The 19,841-nt window shown below is 38.9% G+C and overlaps 1 protein-coding gene across 1 annotated transcript in view; it reads left to right on the forward strand.

Moving 5' to 3' along the window:
- Positions 1–19,841, forward strand: part of RECK (reversion-inducing-cysteine-rich protein with kazal motifs) — a 71,719-nt gene that overhangs the window by 23,983 nt on the left and 27,895 nt on the right. The window contains exons 5-8 of the mRNA XM_004677779.1: positions 649–734; positions 2,420–2,467; positions 15,494–15,527; positions 17,593–17,790. Of these exons, the coding sequence (XP_004677836.1) occupies positions 649–734; positions 2,420–2,467; positions 15,494–15,527; positions 17,593–17,790 (366 nt within the window). The remainder of the gene's footprint in view (positions 1–648; positions 735–2,419; positions 2,468–15,493; positions 15,528–17,592; positions 17,791–19,841) is intronic.

Here is a 19,841-nt window from a genome sequence, read left to right on the forward strand (position 1 = left end):
CGGGGCAGGCGGGAATCGAACTCATGCAGAAGTGGTTTCAGCTTCTTAGTGCGGTGCTTTAACCCGCTGCGCCACTAGGGAGGGCCAGTCATTGCCTTTTATAACCTTTTAGTATCACAGTAATTTGGTTGGAGAAATAAGCAGCTATGCATAAATTAAACCAGAATAGTCATTTTGTCCAATTATTAAGTGCACCTATTTGCTAAGTATCAATTTTTAAAAAGCATCATGGATTTTATGCTATTCTAGATGTTTAATATTTAAAATGAAATAATACTTATGCCATTTTTATTTGCTTGCTTATTAAGTAAATGTAATCTTTGCTTCTTATTCATACTCTAAAGGTGAGGAAAAAGACCTTACTTATTTGTGTGAGAATGACCAAAAGAGAGCTTAGGTCAGGGACAGGGAGAAGCAAAAAAAAAAGGGATCTGATCACTGTGATGCGAGGACCTGAGAAGGCTGACAGCACTGGGAGTAGGGTAGAAGGAAGGTGTTAATTTAAGGCCTGCTGTCTGGGCTAGTTTTCCTGTTGATTCCTGCCTTGACTTTTGCTTTGACTTTAAGTGGTATCCACAAACCAGTTATACATGCTATTTGTGTTTGACAATGCTTATGACCAAAACATTTAAACATTTTGTTTTTAAGGTGTGTTTAAGAAGTCTGATGGCTGGGTTGGCTTAGGCTGCTGTGAACTGGCTATTACCTTGGAGTGTCGACAGGCATGCAAGCAGGTAACACTGCGTAGCCAGGCTCAGCAGCGTGAAATGCAGTTTGAATTCTAGCTGTGCATATGTCTTGGACTTTGCCCATCTCAGACCTTTGAAGATGTGACCTATAAAAGCTGCAAATTCAGCATTTCTTGACCAGACCACTTCCTTTTAGACTTGCTGCTTTTTAGACTTGCTTTCAGCCTTTTCTTACTCTGCTTTCTGTCATAGAAAGAAAGAATGATATAGTTGACGCCTTCTGTGCTTTGTGGTCATGCTTTGTAAATATTCCATGTAGTCATGATACAGGATTTGATACATGATATGGTTGTGATTTAGGATATGCTTAGATGAGAGCAGTTGACACAGTGGTTGCATTCATCTTCTCTTTTTCCCTCATGGGTTCACTCTGAGCATGTTCACTCTGAGCCTTTCTCTTCTTCTAAGGGGAGCTTGATTCCTACAGTGAATTATGTCTTCTCTTGGTTTTGTATTTTCTGGTCCAGCTCAAGTTAAACTCCTAAATTCTTCCTTACTGTGTATATTAGCAAAAAGGTTGGTTCCTCAAGATGTTGTGGGAAAACTGGTCTCCTGGTCCTCATACTCAAAGGGATGAAAATAAGCTTAATAGGACATTGCGGCCTTGAACCACAACAGGAAAACCATTTCCTATTATCTTCTAGTGCCTGGTCTCTGGACAGGTGTATATGAGACACATGTCACCTTCTCTTCATGCAGCCCACTGCACTGTGTGGCATTCTGGGCAGCACCCAGCCTCGCTAGCGGGCTGTTGTTCTCCAGACATTGAGATGAAACTGATTTGCAAAGAATTTGAACTATAATGGTTCTAGTAGAACACAAAACAGTTATCAGTCCATTCTGCTTCTTGCTTTTCCCTGTTTTTATCAACTAGCCTGTTCAAAATTGTATAAATGTAGGTGATGAAACAGGAGAGAATAGATCAAGAGACCAGACCCCTCGACTTAGAACTATGTCTCTAAATGGGTACTGTTACCACATGGAAGAGTACGCAGCCTCAACAGATTTATTTTGACTTGTTTTATATAGCTATACACTTAGATATGATAAATAACTTGTCCTTCAGTAACCTCTTCTGTAGAGATCATTTCTTTTTGAACTCGTTAGGAAAATTATATAAAAATCATCTTTTGTTAGTTGTCTGACATTACTTTTTCCTCTTCAGTTAACCTCTTCTTTATATATGATCTTTTCTGAGGAAACTAGCTCATAAAGTCAGTTTGAGAACCTAGAATATGAAGAGTTAAAGAAAATGCAAAATATAAATGCCCTGGCAGAGCTTCACAAGGAAATTTGCTGTGGCAGAACTTCCAAGAAAAATTCCATCAGAGTGGAATTCAGTTAAAAAAAACTTCTGATTTACATTTCCTTCAAAGTCATCTAGTTTCTAAAATAACAAAAGGACCTGTTATTATGTAAGATTAAAGCTGAAAAATTAGAGTGAAGTTCTAGCATATTGGGTAGGTTCTTTGGCTGATGTTTGTTTTAAATAAATTTGAAATTTCAAAGGAAATTTATTGCATTTTAGGAACTTTTAAATACTTTAACATAAGGTTTTCCTTGATGAAATAAGGACTACTACAGCACCAATGAACATATTTTAATTTGTTCATTTTTTCATGACAATTAGCATGTATAATAAATTAATGGAGAATTTTGTTATCTTCTAGGCATCCTCAAAAAATGACATTTCTAAAGTCTGCAGAAAAGAATATGAGGTATGCATTTTATTTAACAAATTTGGATAGACTATTCAGATATTATCAATGTTGATAAAATCACTTAAAATTTAAAATTGAATTCATTCTTATAAAAATTGCCTTTTACTTTATAGAAAATAAAGCTTTGACAGAGGTTTACTTTGCTTAAAAATGTATGACTTTGATTGCCTTTTGTTGGAATTAATTGTTTATTTTAGGTAAATGCCTAAGTTACATATACAAAGTATTAAACCTCTGTTTTCGTAACAAAGCAACTATACCCAAGGTTGTAAAATAGTTTTTCTTAGATTCCATATATTTACCCCTCTTCCTACCCCTTGACCCCATTCAGTTATTCATTTTTGTAAACTACCTCTTATCCAAGAAACAAAAACGTACTAACTAGTGTGAATAACTGCAAACTTTCCTAGCATCTTACATTTGGGGTTAAAAAAAACTACAAAATTTCAAAGGCTATGCTAAATCTGTTGGGCTCCTGTCTCCTGAAGGTAGTATTCCAAGTGCCTGGTATCTGGTGGGGAAGTTATTGGGGCAGGTGTCACACAAATAGGCCAGAAGATTGCCCCAGCAGGGGAGTGTGGGGAGCTTCTCAATTGGGATGACTTTGTTTCATTTCTAGACCTTTGTTGTAAAATGTGATAATTATGTGTAAGTGCACATGCCTCATTCATTATTTAGAGATTAAGCATTGGGATTCTTACTACTTTTCATAGTTTGTATTCTCTTGGAGAAAGAAAGAACAACTCAACTGCTTTTAGATTATAATTATGGTGTTTTTCCTTTTCTCAAAGCATATGATTATATCTCCTGATTAATATTCTTAAATTGGAGAATCTCCTTTATCTTTTATCCCTTTGTACTATTTGCTAAATTATATCTGTTCCTCTGAAGACAAATTTCCAAATTAACTACAGCTTTCCTCTGTTCTTATGAAAGGGAGTCTTGCTACAAAGAAGTAAAAGATCTTTTTTTCCCCCCTTATCTTTCTACCTTTGAAATAACTAGTTTGAGTTTCTCTTGAACAAAGTGGCTAACTGTGAAATTCCTTCTTTTCTCCCCCATGATGTCTGACACTGTCCATCTCCTGTAGCCTGTCCTCCATTATTTTAGTGTGCTTCCTTCTCTTGTCTGGATTTCTGCATTGCCCTAGGAAGTCTTCCAGTATGTGTTGAAGGACGGGACAGGAAAGGTAAGAGAGACAAACGCTGCCCTATGGGAGACATACTAAGAGTAGTTTACTCTAACAGTTTGTCCTCCCTTATTTGGCCTAAAATTAAGCAACTATTTTCTGAAAATCTACATGCCAAGAGGGCTTTTAACATATCTATCTAAAAGCTGACCCTACAAATTATTCAGGACAAATCAAGGCTTGGTTTTATTTCTTAGGTTATTTAGAAATAGACTAGAGCACTTAAATGCAGCAGGAGGGCTCTATGTTGTAGATCCCAAATACCAATCACTCGCACAATTGTTTAAGTTTAGTCTTAGAAATAGTGGCTCTTTGTTTTTAAATGAATGGGTAAGTTGGGTATAGTGCAACTTATTTTAACTGGAACATTGTTTATCAACATTAGAATAACTTATAAAACTAGGCTGTTAGTATCTTTTCCTTGACATTTCAGTGGCCCTGGGTGAACTAGATGTGTAAGCTGTCTCTTTAGCTTACAGGTTTAGGAGAGAACATTTACTCTGCAGAGTGGTTTTGTGTAGTTTGATTAGACATTCAGAGAATAAGTAATTCTGTTTCTGCATGAAGTCCATCAGTAAATATTGAAGGAGGAACAAATGTTTATCTTTATTGGTAAGCTGCTGCAAAATCCCTGCTGAGGTGATTTCCTAAGAAATTTACAAATTTTAATGCCATTTAAAATTATGTTTGGGTCCAACCAGTGAAACATAAAGCTCTGTTTTGCCTGAGCACTAAGAAAGAGTGATTCCTTCAGTATTTTCACATACTGCTTTTGGAATCATGCCTGTTAGATTGGTGCTAGCTACCAAAATCAACCAGGTCTTGCATCACTCCAGCATGGACATGTTCACATGTCGTGGGCATGCTTGGGTCTGAGTTCACCGTGCATTTTCGTAGAAATGGTCCTTGGCCCGCCTTGGTTGAGGACAAGGACACATGGGTGTACAATGCTAGACGCAGGGGTGATACTCAGAATACTCAGCCCCTGGACTGGCACAGGCATTGCTAACTGGAAACCAGCAGTGAAGACACTCAGTGCACATCAGCTAACTAGAACTAAAGTAAAAGCTAACTCATGTTTTCCATGAGCTATGCCACGTAGAGTATAAGTCTTTTGCATAGTTGAAAACATTTTTTTTTTTAGTCACCAAAATGGTGATTAAAATTTTTATTTTGGTTTTTGGTAGTTATTTTCTTTCTGGAATATCAGAATAAACGTGAAGATGACATGAGGCTAGTGAAGTACAAAGACATGGCAGTAGTTCTAAAACGCTGAGACAAATTTAAAATCAGACCCATAAATTTAGTTCATACCTCTATGTTAGACCTTACCTGCCATTCCCCTAACAAAATGGCCATATAAATACCTTCCCATTTATTAAGTGAGCCACTGAAGTACAATGTTGCAAATTTGTCATCAGACTTTTTACTTGTTTCTTCTTTCATAGATCCTTCTCTATGCCTTTTTTTTTAAAAATAACCTCTTTAGAAATGTCATTTCACTTTTTTCCTAGCTTTTTTTTTAACTTAAGGTGTTTTAGACTAGACAACTGCTAAACAAAACTAAACTAATGTTCTACCTAAGGTACCTAAGGGCTCTGGTTCCATGAGATAAGACTAAGACTCAGGATATTTTTTTTTCAAAGGCCTTAAAAACCAAAAAAAAAAAACAAGGCTAGTCAGTCTTTGAGTTCCAGTTCTGTCAGCTCCATTTTATCAACATATACCTAGGAACACAGAGAAGTATGTAGGCATGTGTTAAATTTAATTTTGAATATTCACATGGTTCCAAATTCAAAATAACATTTACTTAAAAAATTATCTTTCTCACCTCTTGTACTATAGTAGCCAGACAATTCCTAAAGTCACCAATAATATGCCTATGAAAAAAGTAAATGTGTATGTCTGTGTGATTCTCCTCTACCTCTATGATACAAATGGTAGCCATATACCTTATCTTGCTCCTGGATGCCAGTGTTTCATGCATATTTGAGTGTGTACTTAAATATATCAGATATATAGACAGTACCCTCAGGAACTGTCACAATAAAGTGACTTAATTCAAAGATGTCTATGTGTTAATTTTATTTTGTTCCTTTTTCTCTAAGTTAACCTTGATGTTAGAGTTACTGTCCAAAACAGTGATGAACTAGCCCAGTGTAGAGGCAGGAGAGCAGGGATGTCAGGACCAGTAGGATTCTCTAGACAGCTAGAGGCCTCCTACACCTTGGGTGCTGGATCTGTCTGCAGTGGCTCTGGGAATAGAGGAGACCATCTGTAGGCAAATGACAGCTTAGGCTTTGTGTAGTTGGTGCTGAGAGATTAGCAAAAGGAGTCACTTGGTGCTTTCCCCAGCAAAACCTTCAGGACTTAACTGTAAAACTTCTTTTAGTTAATGCTGGGGAAACTCTGAGAATTACCAGGATGTAGTAAACTGAAGCCCGTGAATGAGAAGCTCTATAAATGGTAAAACACTATACAGGTATAGCGGTCAGAATAGATTTGAGCCGTTACCTGCAGCTGATGAGCTCCAAAAAGAGCGAAACCTATTAGGTCCTGCAGTACTGGCTTAAGAGAGCATAAAATCTTCATTATGTTCCACGTGTTTGCTGTTTTGTCATATTTTCTATTGCAATTTGGGGAAGAGATTAATTCCTATTCAGTCTCCTTATGCTCGTGTATTTCCTCCCTAGTTCATTCTTAGAAGGCACCTGAATCATACCCCAAAGGGAAATTGAATCAAGTCAGAGGAGCCTGTGACTTGGCGAAATAAAAATGGCCAGGTTGTTACCCCTAGCAATCTTACCTTCTGTCGTTTAGTTGCTTCTATATAATGTCAGCTCCAGAATTCTGTTGCTGACCTCTTCCTAAGCTCCTGAATCACTGCTGGATATGTATGTTTTTGATGTTCAACTGATATTTGAAAACAGCCAGGCTGTCAACCCTCCCTACCTTCTTTTCCCTCTACTCTACTGCTACCCAACTCTCCTGCCCCTCTCCCAACACACACACATTACCAGACAAAAACCATTTTTCTCACATTTCTGCTTGGTTTTTCCAGTACAGTTTCCTAGATACATACACTAAAAAATCCTAATAGGTGTTTTCTAGCCTCTCTCAGTTCCCACAAATAATTGGCTATCAAGTTCTCAATATTTACCTCTGTACTGTATCTTCAGTCAGTCTCCTTTCCAGATCTTCAGTTAGTTACTTCCTTTCCTCAAACTTTTCTGCCTCCTTTCTGATAACTATAAGTAATTATCTCAACTCCTCCTAGAATGATCTCTTTGAAGCCCAAATGTGGTGGTGTCACTCCCTTCTCTAAAACTCGTGAATAGCTCCCCCCCCCCGTAGGTCATGTTCCTCAGCTGGCCCACGGTATTCCTGTGCCTCTGGCTCCTGACTTTACCCTTCTCTGCTTATGCAGCATGCTACTTGTAATTCCCCAGATCGGCCCTGTGCTGGTTAACTGTAGTTGTGCAACCTAATTTTTTTCTATAAGGATTTCTCTCTCCTTGAATTGATCCTTTCATATTCCCCACTCCCACCCCCATAGTATGCTGCAACCAACTCCTACCAGCTAGAGAGAACTGATTATTAAATGTGCAGCACTTTGTGAACCAGTTTTTAACTTGAAAGCAGCTATGACGGGGAAACTTGTCCTATAAACATCAGTAATACTACAGATATGCTGCCTACTACCTCATTGCCTAGCTGGCATCCTTTGCCTCAGATTCTGGCTCAGATAGTTCCTCTTTAAAACCTTTCTCGTCTAGTCCTCTTCATACACTAAGATTGATTGCTCCTTTTAAACTCTCCATGCTTTATTATGGCATTTTTTACTTTACAGTGCAGCTCTTTGTTTCCAAGTCACCATTTAATGCTAAACTCTGAGTTACTGGACACAGAGTCCATGTCTCAGCTGTCTTTGTATCTCATTCCTACACGCTCAGTGAACTGTCTCCCAACTGATAGACTAAACATGAATAGGGTTCTATTCCTGGGGTGCAATGATAAAGGACTTGGCCTCTAGCTGCAAGAAGCTCATAGTCTAGACCATGGGAAGAAAGAAATCCAAGTAATCCATTACTATAGTGAGATAATACATTTCTGGAAGTCTGTGCAAGACGCGTGGATGCCTGGAAGAACAAATTTTGCCCAGGGTCCAGGAAAGGTTTCACAGAGCAGGTAAGACTTAAAAGGTGAATAAAAATTTGTCAACAGTAAATTAGTGTTTTCATAGTTAAAAATTTTAATGGAAAATTTTCCCACTCTGGACAACTGACTTATACAAGGTTCCTTGTTTCGGAGTAAATAAAAGATTTATGAGTTAATTCCAAGAATTAGGTGTTCTTTAAGTGGGTAGAGAAAGCACTGAATACTGTATCCGTAGCCATCCCTAAACTCAAAGGCCTAAAACAACAGCTTCTTATTTCTCTTGAATCTAAGCGCCAACTTGCAGTTTGGATGTGACAGCCTCCAGTGATTCTGTCTGGGCTCACGGTGCACCTGCAGTCAGCTGGCAGCTCAGCCTGGACCTGGACTGGCTCTGGAGGCCGTGGCTAAGTCAGCTCAGCTCTTCCATGTGTCTTTCCAACCCTTTTGAGGTTAGCTCAGGCGCCTCCCCATAGTAGTGGCAGGGGCCCCAGAGATGACATGGAAGCTTAGAGGTGTATGTTTGGGCCTCTTCCTGCTCCGAGCCTGCCACTGCCCACTTGACCAGAGCATGTCTAAGTCCAGAGTTAGCATGAGAGACCCAGGGAGATGTGAATAATTGGGGCTATTCCTGCAGGCAACCTGCCATAGACACAGACTTGATACTGTTCTAGACTTTGTTTTGACCTGTGTATATAACTTGCTAGTGAATTTACTTCCAGCCAATTAATTGCTCTCCTGTGATAATCAGCAAACTTCTCTGAACAATCTAGACCTAAACTGTTCTCTTATTTCAGTTTTGGGTGTTCATTTTTATCCAGCTTTTGAAATGATGTGTATTATTTGGTAGGCTGAAAAATCAAAGAACCAGTTGTATGACGATATCCATGTCAGAATAGTAGACTTTTTGTTCTAGTCACATCAATGTTATGACAGCCATGGTATCCACAACGAGTATAGGTTTACAAAAATGTCTGTTTTTAAAGGTCAGTTATTAATCTCCAACTTAGTGTTAGATGAACTAGATTCTTCTAGGAAATGGAAAACTTAAAACTGGGTGACATTTCAGTCCATCTGTGAAATGCAAAAGATTTTATTTATTAAAGCCTTGGGAACAGAGAGCCCATTAGTTTTAATTAGCAACATTGGGAATAGGAAGCATAACAGTTTATAAAATGTGTTCTTTTGGCTCTTTATCCAGAAATGACTTAAACATCCCAAATTCAAACCTGCTTTTCTCTTTTTCCACAAGTTTCATGTGAAAAAAGTTTGTTTCTTTTCATCATTACCACTGGGGAGGATGGGAAAGGAGAACTGGGAGAGCTAGTAGAAAGGGTTGATCGAGACAAGTGTACAGTGGAGAAATGTTGAAGAGGGGTCAACTGAAGTAAAATGGTGGGCAACTACTAAAGTAAACCTGAAGAACCAGTGTTTGAGCAAGAGACCAACCTGGCAGAGCCTACCTCCCAGCTCCCCAATGGTTCCTCCTCCCAAAGGGAAGGTCAGCGTGGCATGAGTGATTGCATAGGGCTCCTTGACTTTGACTTAACTCTCTTTCAATTTTTCTGCTAGGTTTGGCCACAGATCCCCTGCTCCGCCCACTAGATGAGGGGCTAACTGCAGTGGGAGTAGGGCAGGCAGTGCCCTGAGGAAAGATGTCCTGATCCAGTGCTTTTTAAGGGAAAAAATATTAGCCTCAAGAAAATGTTTCAGTTGTGTTTTTGTTTACAAACTTAAGTTGCTGATTTTAAGAACAGAATGTTAAAATAGATTACTCTGTAGACGTAAATTCAGCTTTGCATGGGATGCATTCACAAAAGTGAACCCAGAGCCCTCTTACAGCATCATGGGGTATACTTGCAAACTGCCTGCCTTTTGCTCACTGTGTATACCGAGCTCCTCAGTTCTCTCTTGTGTAGGCTTTTGAATTTGGAGATGTCTTAGGATCTTGTCAGCTCCGGTACACTGATGTGTTCTTTGGGCTCTGTGGTTGTGGCATGGTCTCACTTCAGGAATATTAATTTTGATTTATTTTATTTTTTAAAAGATGTATTTATTTGGCTGTCCCTGGTGGCGCAGAGGGTTAAAAACACAGCACTAAGAAGCTGAAACTACTTCCGCATGAGTTCGATTCCCGCCTGACCTGGAGGTGACCACATGGCGCGGCAGACCTCTTCTGACCCGCCCGCTGCTCCCCTCAGCAGTGTACTTCGTCGATCTGCCTGTTCTGCTCCCCACTCTGTCTCTGGTGAAGCCTCTCACCGCCCCTGACTCTGGCCTGTACCCCAGTTCTGTATGCACAGATAAATAAATCTTAAAAAAAAAAAAAAAGATTTATTTATTTATACATACAGAACTATAGTACAGACCGAGAGGTGGGGGTGAGGGGGTGAGAGCACTCACCAGAGATGGAGTAGGAAGCAGAACAAACAAGCAGATTGACTGAAATACAGTGCTGAGGGGAGCACTGGGCAGGTAAGGAGAGGTCTGCTGTGCCATGAGGATCACCTCCCTGGTAGGGGATCGAACTCATGATTCAGTGGCTACAATAGCTTCATAGTGCTGTGCTTTAACCCGTTGTGCCACCAGGGAGGACCCTAATTTTCATCTATTTTAAAGTAAGATGCATGGTGTGGGAAACTGTTACATGGAGGTACAGTGCAGATAGTATTGGTGACAGATTGTTAAAATGGGCTCAATGAGCACAAATCCTCAGGTACCTCCTGCTGTTGCCACCAGATGGCGCTCAGACATTTGCAATCCTTTAGAATTTACTAAAACCCCAGCTGTCTTGAGGAATCAGGCTTCCACTGTCACAGTCATTGCAGTACATTACGCTCCATAGACATAGTACCAGGACAGGTAAGTCCTGGATAGGCACTGGGTGACTCTGCCTCATGAAAAAAAATAATCAAATGTGGACAAAGGTATTCCTAATCCAAGAGGCAAAATGTCATTATATATACAATTTTGGGGCAAACTTGCTGGGAAGAGCACAAGAAGCACCCAGTTTCTTCAATTAACTTCTCAAAGTTTTCTAAGAAGTAATCAGAATATCAATAAAACAATTATAACTTTTTTTTTTTGCAATTACAGAATGGTATTCAGTTAACAAAACAATTATTTTATATAAGCTGTATCAGAAATAAATGAAGGTGAAAAACTCCGCCCCCATATGAAACTAATCAGTGTGGAGCCCTCCCTGGTGGCACAACAGGTTAAAGCAGAGTACTGCAAAGAGAGCCACCGCCGCTTCAGTGCATGTTCGATCTCTGGCCAGGGAAGTGACCCACAAGGTGCAGCAGACCTCACCTGACCCGCCCACTTCTCCCCTCAGCAGTGTATTTCAGTCAGTCTGCCTGTTCTGCTCCCCACTCTGTCTCTGGTGAATCCTCTCACCGCCCCTGCACTTCTGGCCTGTGCCCCAGTTCATATGCATAAATAAATACATCTTTAAAAAGAAAACTAATTAATGTTGTGCACCAAGAAGACCCACACTGTGCCAGGCGAGGTGAGTGACTATTGAAAATACCACCAGGACAGGGCTAGTTAAAGACATTTTCGGTAGTGTATTAACATACAAAGTGCACTGGACAGTTTAAAAATAAATCTGGTACAGACTTACATTTCAATTTTTCTTCTTTAAAAGGAGTGAGTTGTCTACAGAAAGGTAGTATATATCATTTAGGAAACTAGAGTCTAAACTAATGACATTTTTAATTGAGGCAATTTAAAAAACTCTGATATTGCACTTTATATTGATTATTTTTGCCTACATTATGGTTTGCCCTTTTGTAAATCAAATAGACATGAAAGGGAGAAGACACTTAAACATGATATAAATTATTCAACTTTGCTGAATTTGACTTTTTTTTTTAAACCCAAACTCATCCGTTAGGATCAGATGTTTATTTGTTTAGCAATTTGGAGAGCAATTTGATAATTCTGTGTTTTTGAGATTTTGTTCTCTTAAAATGCCGGTGTTTTAAAATAGTGAATATTCATGTAATTTTACAAGCTTATGGTGGAGTGCTGTTGTGTTATATAATTTTGAATTGGAGTCTTTCCATTTGCATCTGTTTATGTAATTTGAGGAGGAATAGTGAACATTTGAGTCCTGGATCATATTCATAAACTAATTGTGAAGGTTTTAAAAAAGGAAATGAAAACTCTAAGCAAACTCTAATTAACATATGTATGTCCTAAGCTCTGCCAAAATAACCACAGCAGTTCAAGCAGTATAAAGAGTTGTGAATAGTTTATACCTTAGGTGTAATTCCTGAGACAATAGTTACTTAAGGAACAGTTTCTATGCAGGTAGTAAGATCAGACTCCATGACAAGTGTAAAGTTACCAACTGAGAAGTGATGACTTCATCGAGCACCAGGATCTGCTCAACCATAATTTCACTTTTCTCTGTAACTGATTCTTATAGGCAATAGTGGTCCACAAATGTGGTGGCCAATCAGGTATTTTGGAATAGACCACATTCATATAACTACTACTGCTGGATATTGTTATAATCATTTCATTTTACTATTGGTTATCATTGTTATTTTCTTACTGCGCCTAATTTGTAGGTTACACTTTATTATAGGCATGTATGTAACTAAGAAAAAAAAGCATAATAGGGTTCAGCACTCTCTGGTTTCAGATATCACTGGTTGTCCTGGAATGTATCCCCTACAGATAAGGGAACACTTCTGTACTTTGAATGAAGGGACATTCTTTTAAACCTTAAAACTGGTAAAGATAGATATGTGAAAGCATATCCGACATGTGAAATTATAAAATTTTTTAGTCTGAACAAGCAAGGATAAACCTATGCTTAAAAGATCTCACAATGAACAGTAAACAAAAGGAGGACATTTGCAGAGCATCTCTGATCACTGGACATCAACTGTGCCCTTTGACACCGGGGTTGGCACACTTTTTCTATAAGTGGTCAAATTGCTGAAATGTAGGCTGGAAGGCCCTGTGATTGCTATTTTCAACTCAACTCTTTCATTGCAATGTGAAGTAGCTGTGTGCAAATGTAAACAAAGAGGCATGTCTGTGTTCCAAGGAAATGTCATTTACCACACAGCCAGCGGGTGAGACAGCCTGGGCACCATCATTTTCTGTTGCCTGTGTGGAGGGAAGCTCAGGTCCATACTACTTCTTCTTTCTTGTCTCAGACTCTGGCTTCTGTAGAGTTATCTTTTTAGGTTTTGTGTCCTTTAATACCTCTTCCTGAAACTAAGTGACCACAGGGCTGGCCCAGAATAATACTTATTTGTAAGGTTAGTTTTTTTTAGAATTCAGTTTGAACAAAGTTGACAGTCTGTAGAGCAGAGGTTCTTAATCTACCTTGGTGCTGTGGACTTTTGGGGCTGGGTATTGTTATGTGGGGAGAGCATATTGTAGAATGTTTAAGTGGTATATCTGGCCTATTCTATCTCCTAGATACCACTAGCATACACTTTTCTTCCCCTTACCCCTCTCTAATTATGGTAACAAAATTAAACACTATCAAATGACCCCTGGAGGCAAAGTCATCCCCAGATTGAGAACCACTGCTTTAGAGACTTTAAGAGTAACTGGCAGATACTAAAAGTAGAAATTGGGTCATGCAATGCAGGACAGCCACCAAGATGATAGACACATTTCTTCACATGTAAGGTTAACAAACAAAACAAAAAAACCCAAAAGCCAAAAGGAATAACTAACTTATCAGCAAAAATTATATTCATCCAATTAAAAGGGATTAGAAAGTTGGTAACAGTTTGCTTTGTAATATTCTTTTAGATCATTTTATTGAAAGTGTTCCTGAAGCCAGTGAATCCAGGTAGAGGGGTCTCATGAAACTATCAAACTAAAAGAAACAGAATGAAGAGAGATATTGAAACAATCACTATTATAGTACAAGACTATTTACTTTCTCTACCCTGTGCTCCTCATGAAATCTCGAGCAGAAAGAATTTGTGCTGGCTGAACTCACTACCCTTTTCTGTGACGTGTGTGTGTGGGGGGGGGGGTGAAGGGGTAGGGGTTGGCAGTATTTTGTTTTACTTTAAGTGAATAAAAAGGATGGTTAGGCCCTCCCTGGTGGCGCAGCAGGTTAAAGCGCAACACTGGGAAGCTGAAGCCACTTCCTTAGGAGTTCGATCCCTGCCTGCCCCGGAGGTGACCACATGGCTCGCAGACCTCTCCTGACCTGCCGCTGCTCCCCTCAGCAGTGTACTTCATTGATTGGCCTGTTCTGCTCCCCACTCTGTCTCTGGTGAGTCCTCTCACTGCCCCTGCACCTCTGACCTGTACCCCAGCTCTATATGCATGGATGGATAAATTTTAAAAAAAATGGTTAATTTCTATCTAATATCTAGAATATTGTTTAGTGGGGAAAATGAACTGGGTGCAGCTTCACACAGCTATTTGTATGGGTCAGTGCTTGAAGGTAGATTTTAAATGTCAGTAAATAAACCTGGTATGTGCGTTTTTTTTTTTAAACTTTTTAAAAAGATTTATTTATGCATACAGAATTGGGATACAGGCCAGAGGCATAGCTGTGGTGAGAGGATTCACTAAAGACAGAGTGGGTTGTGAACAGGCAGAACTGATGAAGTACACTGCTGAGGGGAGCAGCAGGCAGGTCAGGAGAGGTCTACCACGCCATGTGGTCACCTCCGGGGCAGGCGGGGATCGAACTCCTAAGGAAGTGGCTTTAGCTTCTTAGTGCTGTACTTTAACCTGCTGTGCACCTGGGAGAAGCCATAAACCTGGTGTTTTAACAAGCCCACAGCATAAAGCCAGCTTGTGTTTTAGCTACAAGAGCTAACTCATCCTGATTCAAGAGTGCATTTGATTTCCATTCATCTTTTACTTCTGCCCTTATTATCTTAGAACTCATGTTTCTTCAAGTTGTGAGTTATAAGATGTGACTATCCAAATGGTTTTACAATAATGTTTTTACTCTTTGTATTATTTTGCTCCTTATTTTCCAAGCACTTAGTGTGATGTTTTCTGAATAGTGATTTAAGAGCGCTAGAAACAGCATTTCTAGTCCCGGGCTCTGTTTGTGACTTGCCCAGTAATATTGGGCAGTCTCTCTCTACCCTATTGAGGAAACTTTCTTTTTCTATAAAATGGTAGATAGATTCCTCAAGTAGCCCAAGTATGGCTACATAAGAGTCATCACTGAAACCTTGTTTAAAATTTAGATTTCTGTGCTGCTTCTCAGATTCAGATTGTGCAGTCTTAGAGTAAGGAGCTCAGGTGATTATAGTTCATGGTCATGTTTGAGGACAATCAGAGAAGATCTCTAAAGTCCTTTCTACTCTAAAATGTGACTATATGAGATACATATTTTCCTAAATGTCCCAGCCTGCAAGAAATAATTGAGATTACTGTATTATTTTGTCCACATATATATGTAGTAAAGCTATTGTTACAGCTTTACATAAACTTGGTTTGCTATAATGGGTCAGCTTATGGCATAGGGTGATCCTCTTAATCCCCAATATATGTTATAAAATGGTTTCCCTTTTTACCATATGTAGTTTCATAGCCTCTTTGCTTTCTGTCTTGGATTTAGAGAAGAAATGAATATTTGATACCTAATTTCTATGTAACCATAAAGTGGAACAAAATTAGAATTCTGTATAGCTGTTAATTGCTGTTTGTTTTTCTTTAATTTACAGAATGCTCTTTTCAGTTGCATTAGCAGAAATGAAAGTAAGTATTTTGTCAATGATTATATAAGCAGTCCACAGAGCAGAGCACAGTGAGAGAATATGATTTAGCTGTTAATAACATGTCGAGACCATGGCTTGTGTAAACTATAAGTAAACTATTTGCTGGCACCTGTGTGCAGTGAGATTCTAATAGCCCCATACTCTGAATCCTTCAGGCAATTCAAGAATTAGAACAATTCCCAAATCCTAACTGCAGATTTACAAAGCAGACGCTAGTGCTAGATGTGGAGGAAGATCATTTCCCATTTGAATGAATGGGATCACTTTCAGAAGTGAAATACCACCAACCCACCCCCTTAAGGCAGGCTGGGCCACAGCCGCCTCCCCACTCACTCAGTGGACATTGTCCACGTGCTGTAGGCTGGGCAAACACATCTGGCAGAACACAACCCATACACCAATAACCCCGGGACATGGGGAATGTGGGATAGCATGGTGGTAAAGTTCTTTGCCAGTCTAGAGGAAGGTGACATCATATCTGCAGGGGCGCTTAGAAGTGACTTCCTAGAGCTGGTAGCTGAGGTGGGCCTTGAAGGATGGACAAGGTGTGAAACGTGGAGACTGGAGGAATGGAATTCCAGGTGATGGGGAGTGGATAGCGCAGTTGGAGATGAGAAGCACCACTGAGGAACAAAGAGTTGTTTAATTAGCCTAGCAGTGAGGTATAAGATTCATTACTATCTATACTTTATCTTCTACTCTTTCTAATTGAGGCTTAGTTCAAGATTTCCAAGGGAATCTCTGGGCATGTTCTCCCACGTTGTTCCCTAATGAGGGAGTCAGGATATAGGCATCCTTGTTCTGTTTTTATTGTGTCCTCTGTCCTCAGCATTCTCCATCGCCATCTTAATTTATCCTCATTTAGGTTGACAGTGATAAATGTAACCAATTAACAATTCTTTTTTTGTGGGGGTGGATGTCATTGAATCATTGTATTGGACTCCCAAAGCCAATGTAATTTTATATGTAAATTATATCTAACTTTAAAAATGTGTTACTTATGATGAAATGAATAATTCAGCAAAAAAATACAGTGAATTTAGTAGTAATTTCAAGTCAAGACCTTACTTTCAAGACCTTGACTTGAAATAGTTATGAATTTCCTGCTACAAGAAATTCTGGCCTCCATTAGTCCAGTCCTAGTTTAGTTCATTGTATATGATTTTTTCTTATTATTCCTGGATGTCACCTGAATTTCCTGCTCATTCTCTGATCTATGGGACTGACCAGAAACCTGATTCTGATTCCTTCCACAACCATTTCTGATAAATATCAGAAATATCCTGGGTGCCATATCTTTATATGGTTACCTCGAACCAAGTACAGAGTCCTTAGCCTCTCCTTGCTCATCTTCATTGTAAATGCACATCTGCTCCCACCCCTACCTGCTCCCCTGGCTTTCCTGATACTTTAAATTGTTCCCTTTGATTTTTAAAAATACATAAATTCAGAATCATATTTTCTTCACATGTGGGTTTTACTTTTCAGTACCATGTAGGGCATATCAACTATAAGGTGAAGACTTTCAACTTAGGCACATTCTTGGAGAGATTTAAACAGTAGAGAATTTTTAGGATTTCGTTTCAAGATATAGTTACATTGTTATAACATTTATGAGATATTCCTGTTTCTGCTGGTCCTGTTACATACATGTGTATGTTATTTGGGATTTTATTTTGTTTCACTTTGCTTATAAATCTCTACAAATTTAATGTAGAAAGAAACGGTTGCAGTAGTTCTCCACAGGCACACTGTTCCCAGGTTGGGAAACAGCTTAGGCGGTATGAGACTGTACCTTAACACTGGTGCCCCCAGTCATTGCGGAAAAACAAAAACACTTCTGTCGTATCTAGAATCTTCTTACATGGAGGGAGCCCCACGTGTTCCTGGAGCTGTGCTGATTCAGTATTTGTATCCTATGACACCATTTTATTTCCCATATTCATAAAGACATCTGTTGTTCCATCATTGTGATGATGATGATGATTTAATGTTAACCAGTAGCTATTTCCATTTCAACATCATCTCCTTTCTCTCCCCCATAGTGGGCTCAGTTTGTTGCAGTTACGCAGGCCATCACACAAATTGTCGTGAATACTGTCAAGCCATTTTTCGAACAGACTCTTCTCCTGGTCCATCTCAAATCAAAGCAGTGGAAAACTATTGTGCCTCTGTTAGTCCACAGTTAATACACTGTGTGAACAATTATACTCAGTCTTACCCAATGAGGAACCCAACAGATAGTAAGTAAAATGGGCATGTGCCTTTCATTTCAATCTTTGGTAAAGTGATTCATAAAATGGAAAAAAAAAGTTTTGTATGTATCTAAAATCTGGGTCATTTGGGAAGCACCAATCCTCCAGATTGGACATTATTGTCCACCAAGAAAGATGGAGCTATTGAGAGAATGAAGATCAGACACTCTATTCTGAGGGCTGGAGAATTCATTGGTTTGGATATGTTGGAGGGAAGTTGGTTTATGACCATGATCATTTCAAATAGCCTTTAATTTAATGTAGAAAGAAAACTGTTGCAGTGGTTCTCCACAGGTGCACTGTCACCCATTGGGAGACAGCTTAGGCCGTGTGAGACTATGCCTGAAGGCCCATGCCCCTAATCATTGTAGAAACCGGAAACACTTCTGCCTGTGTCTAGAATCTCTCTGGACACTGCTCCTGCTGAGAACCACTGGGCCAGGACCTAATCTTTTGAGCTGCTAATTCCATTTCTCAGAATTTATCTAGCAAGAATACTCACAACTTTGCAAAAATACATTGTATCTGTGTATGAAGGATGTTCACTACATGGATGATAACAGAGAGAAATTACAAATAATTTACATAACCCTCAGTAGGATTTGATTTAAACTGATTAAATTATGATCTATATGTTATATAATGCTAAAAGCAACAAAAGAAAAAAGATATGTTTACACAGGAAGAAGTCCAAAATACAGAATAAAGTGATACATTTTTAGTTCCATTCATATGTTTCCACATTATACATATCTGTAGTGTTTGAATTTTTCTCAACAAATAGTATAACTTTTGCAATAAAAATATCTTGAAAATGAGAGGAGATCCTGAAACTTTTTTCCACCCCAGAATTTTTTTTTAATATAATAGTTTATTTTTACATCATTTTGTGCCTTTTTCCAGCTCAGTTGTAATCCCCATGGGCTTCCCATCCACCAGATCACCTGTGTGCCATCACCATAGTCCAGTGAACCTCCCCCCAACCCCTTTTTTTTTTTTATCCCATTTCCCACTCCACCCCCATAAAATATCTTTGGTATATCGTTGTTCATTATTATTTCCTCCCTCCTCCCCCCCATCTTTTATACTCCTGCTATGAGTGAAACTGTCCAGTATTTTTCTTTTTCTTTCTGGCTTATTTCACATAAGCATGGAGATCCTGATACTTTTTAAAATCAAAGCTTAACTCAGGAACCTGCGCCTGATGAGGTCCCCAAAACCTCAGCTTAGTTTGTGGTGTTTGACTTTAGAGAACCATACAATCAACCAGACTGACAAAAAACTAAATCTGGCCAGATGCTACTGTTTTGATTTACACTGGGATATTGAAAGGTGTTTTTCTAGACTCAGCATAGGCCAGCAATGAAAACAGAACTTAGGACATCTGGCTGTCACTACTGAAAATCAGACAATGATTGAAATGTTTGCTACCAATAACCTCCATTCATTATTTTAAAGGCAGATCTGTCTTCACTGACATTCAGGCCATACAAGTGTGCTGCTGAAGCTAAGGCATTAGCAGCTCAAAAATAAAAGAAGAAAAGCAGACAGATGCTTTAAAAGCAGAAGTAAAATCATTTTAAAAATCTGTGCTAATCCATACAGGACCTGGAAAAGAAAGCTACAGATATGCCTGGATGGGTTTCTTAAACAGTCAAAGGCATGAGAAAGAAGGCCTTCTGAATTCTATCATCTAGTAAAAATGTTCTTTCACTTTCTGATTCTTTGCAGACAATTAAAGGTGGAGGCAAATTGGTATCTTGCTAGAGGTAAAGGTAGACGCAAATAGCTATCACATTAATCTATTGTATTATTGAACTTACAACTTAATTAACTTACACTGATAATGTAAAACCTTCATATCCCAGGATCTTCAAAATATGGTATTTGTGGTTATTACAACTAAGATTAGTCATCTCTCATTACATCAAGAACATAATTCCTTTCAGGCATGTTTCTATAACAAAATAATTCCAGTTTGATCTACGATACCTTTTTTTTTTTTAAAGATTTATTTATTTATTCGTACAGAACTGGGG

The sequence above is a fragment of the Condylura cristata genome, unplaced genomic scaffold (genome assembly GCF_000260355.1).
Source record: "Condylura cristata isolate star-nosed mole 26May11 unplaced genomic scaffold, ConCri1.0 scaffold00006, whole genome shotgun sequence".
Classification (NCBI taxonomy): domain Eukaryota; kingdom Metazoa; phylum Chordata; class Mammalia; order Eulipotyphla; family Talpidae; genus Condylura; species Condylura cristata.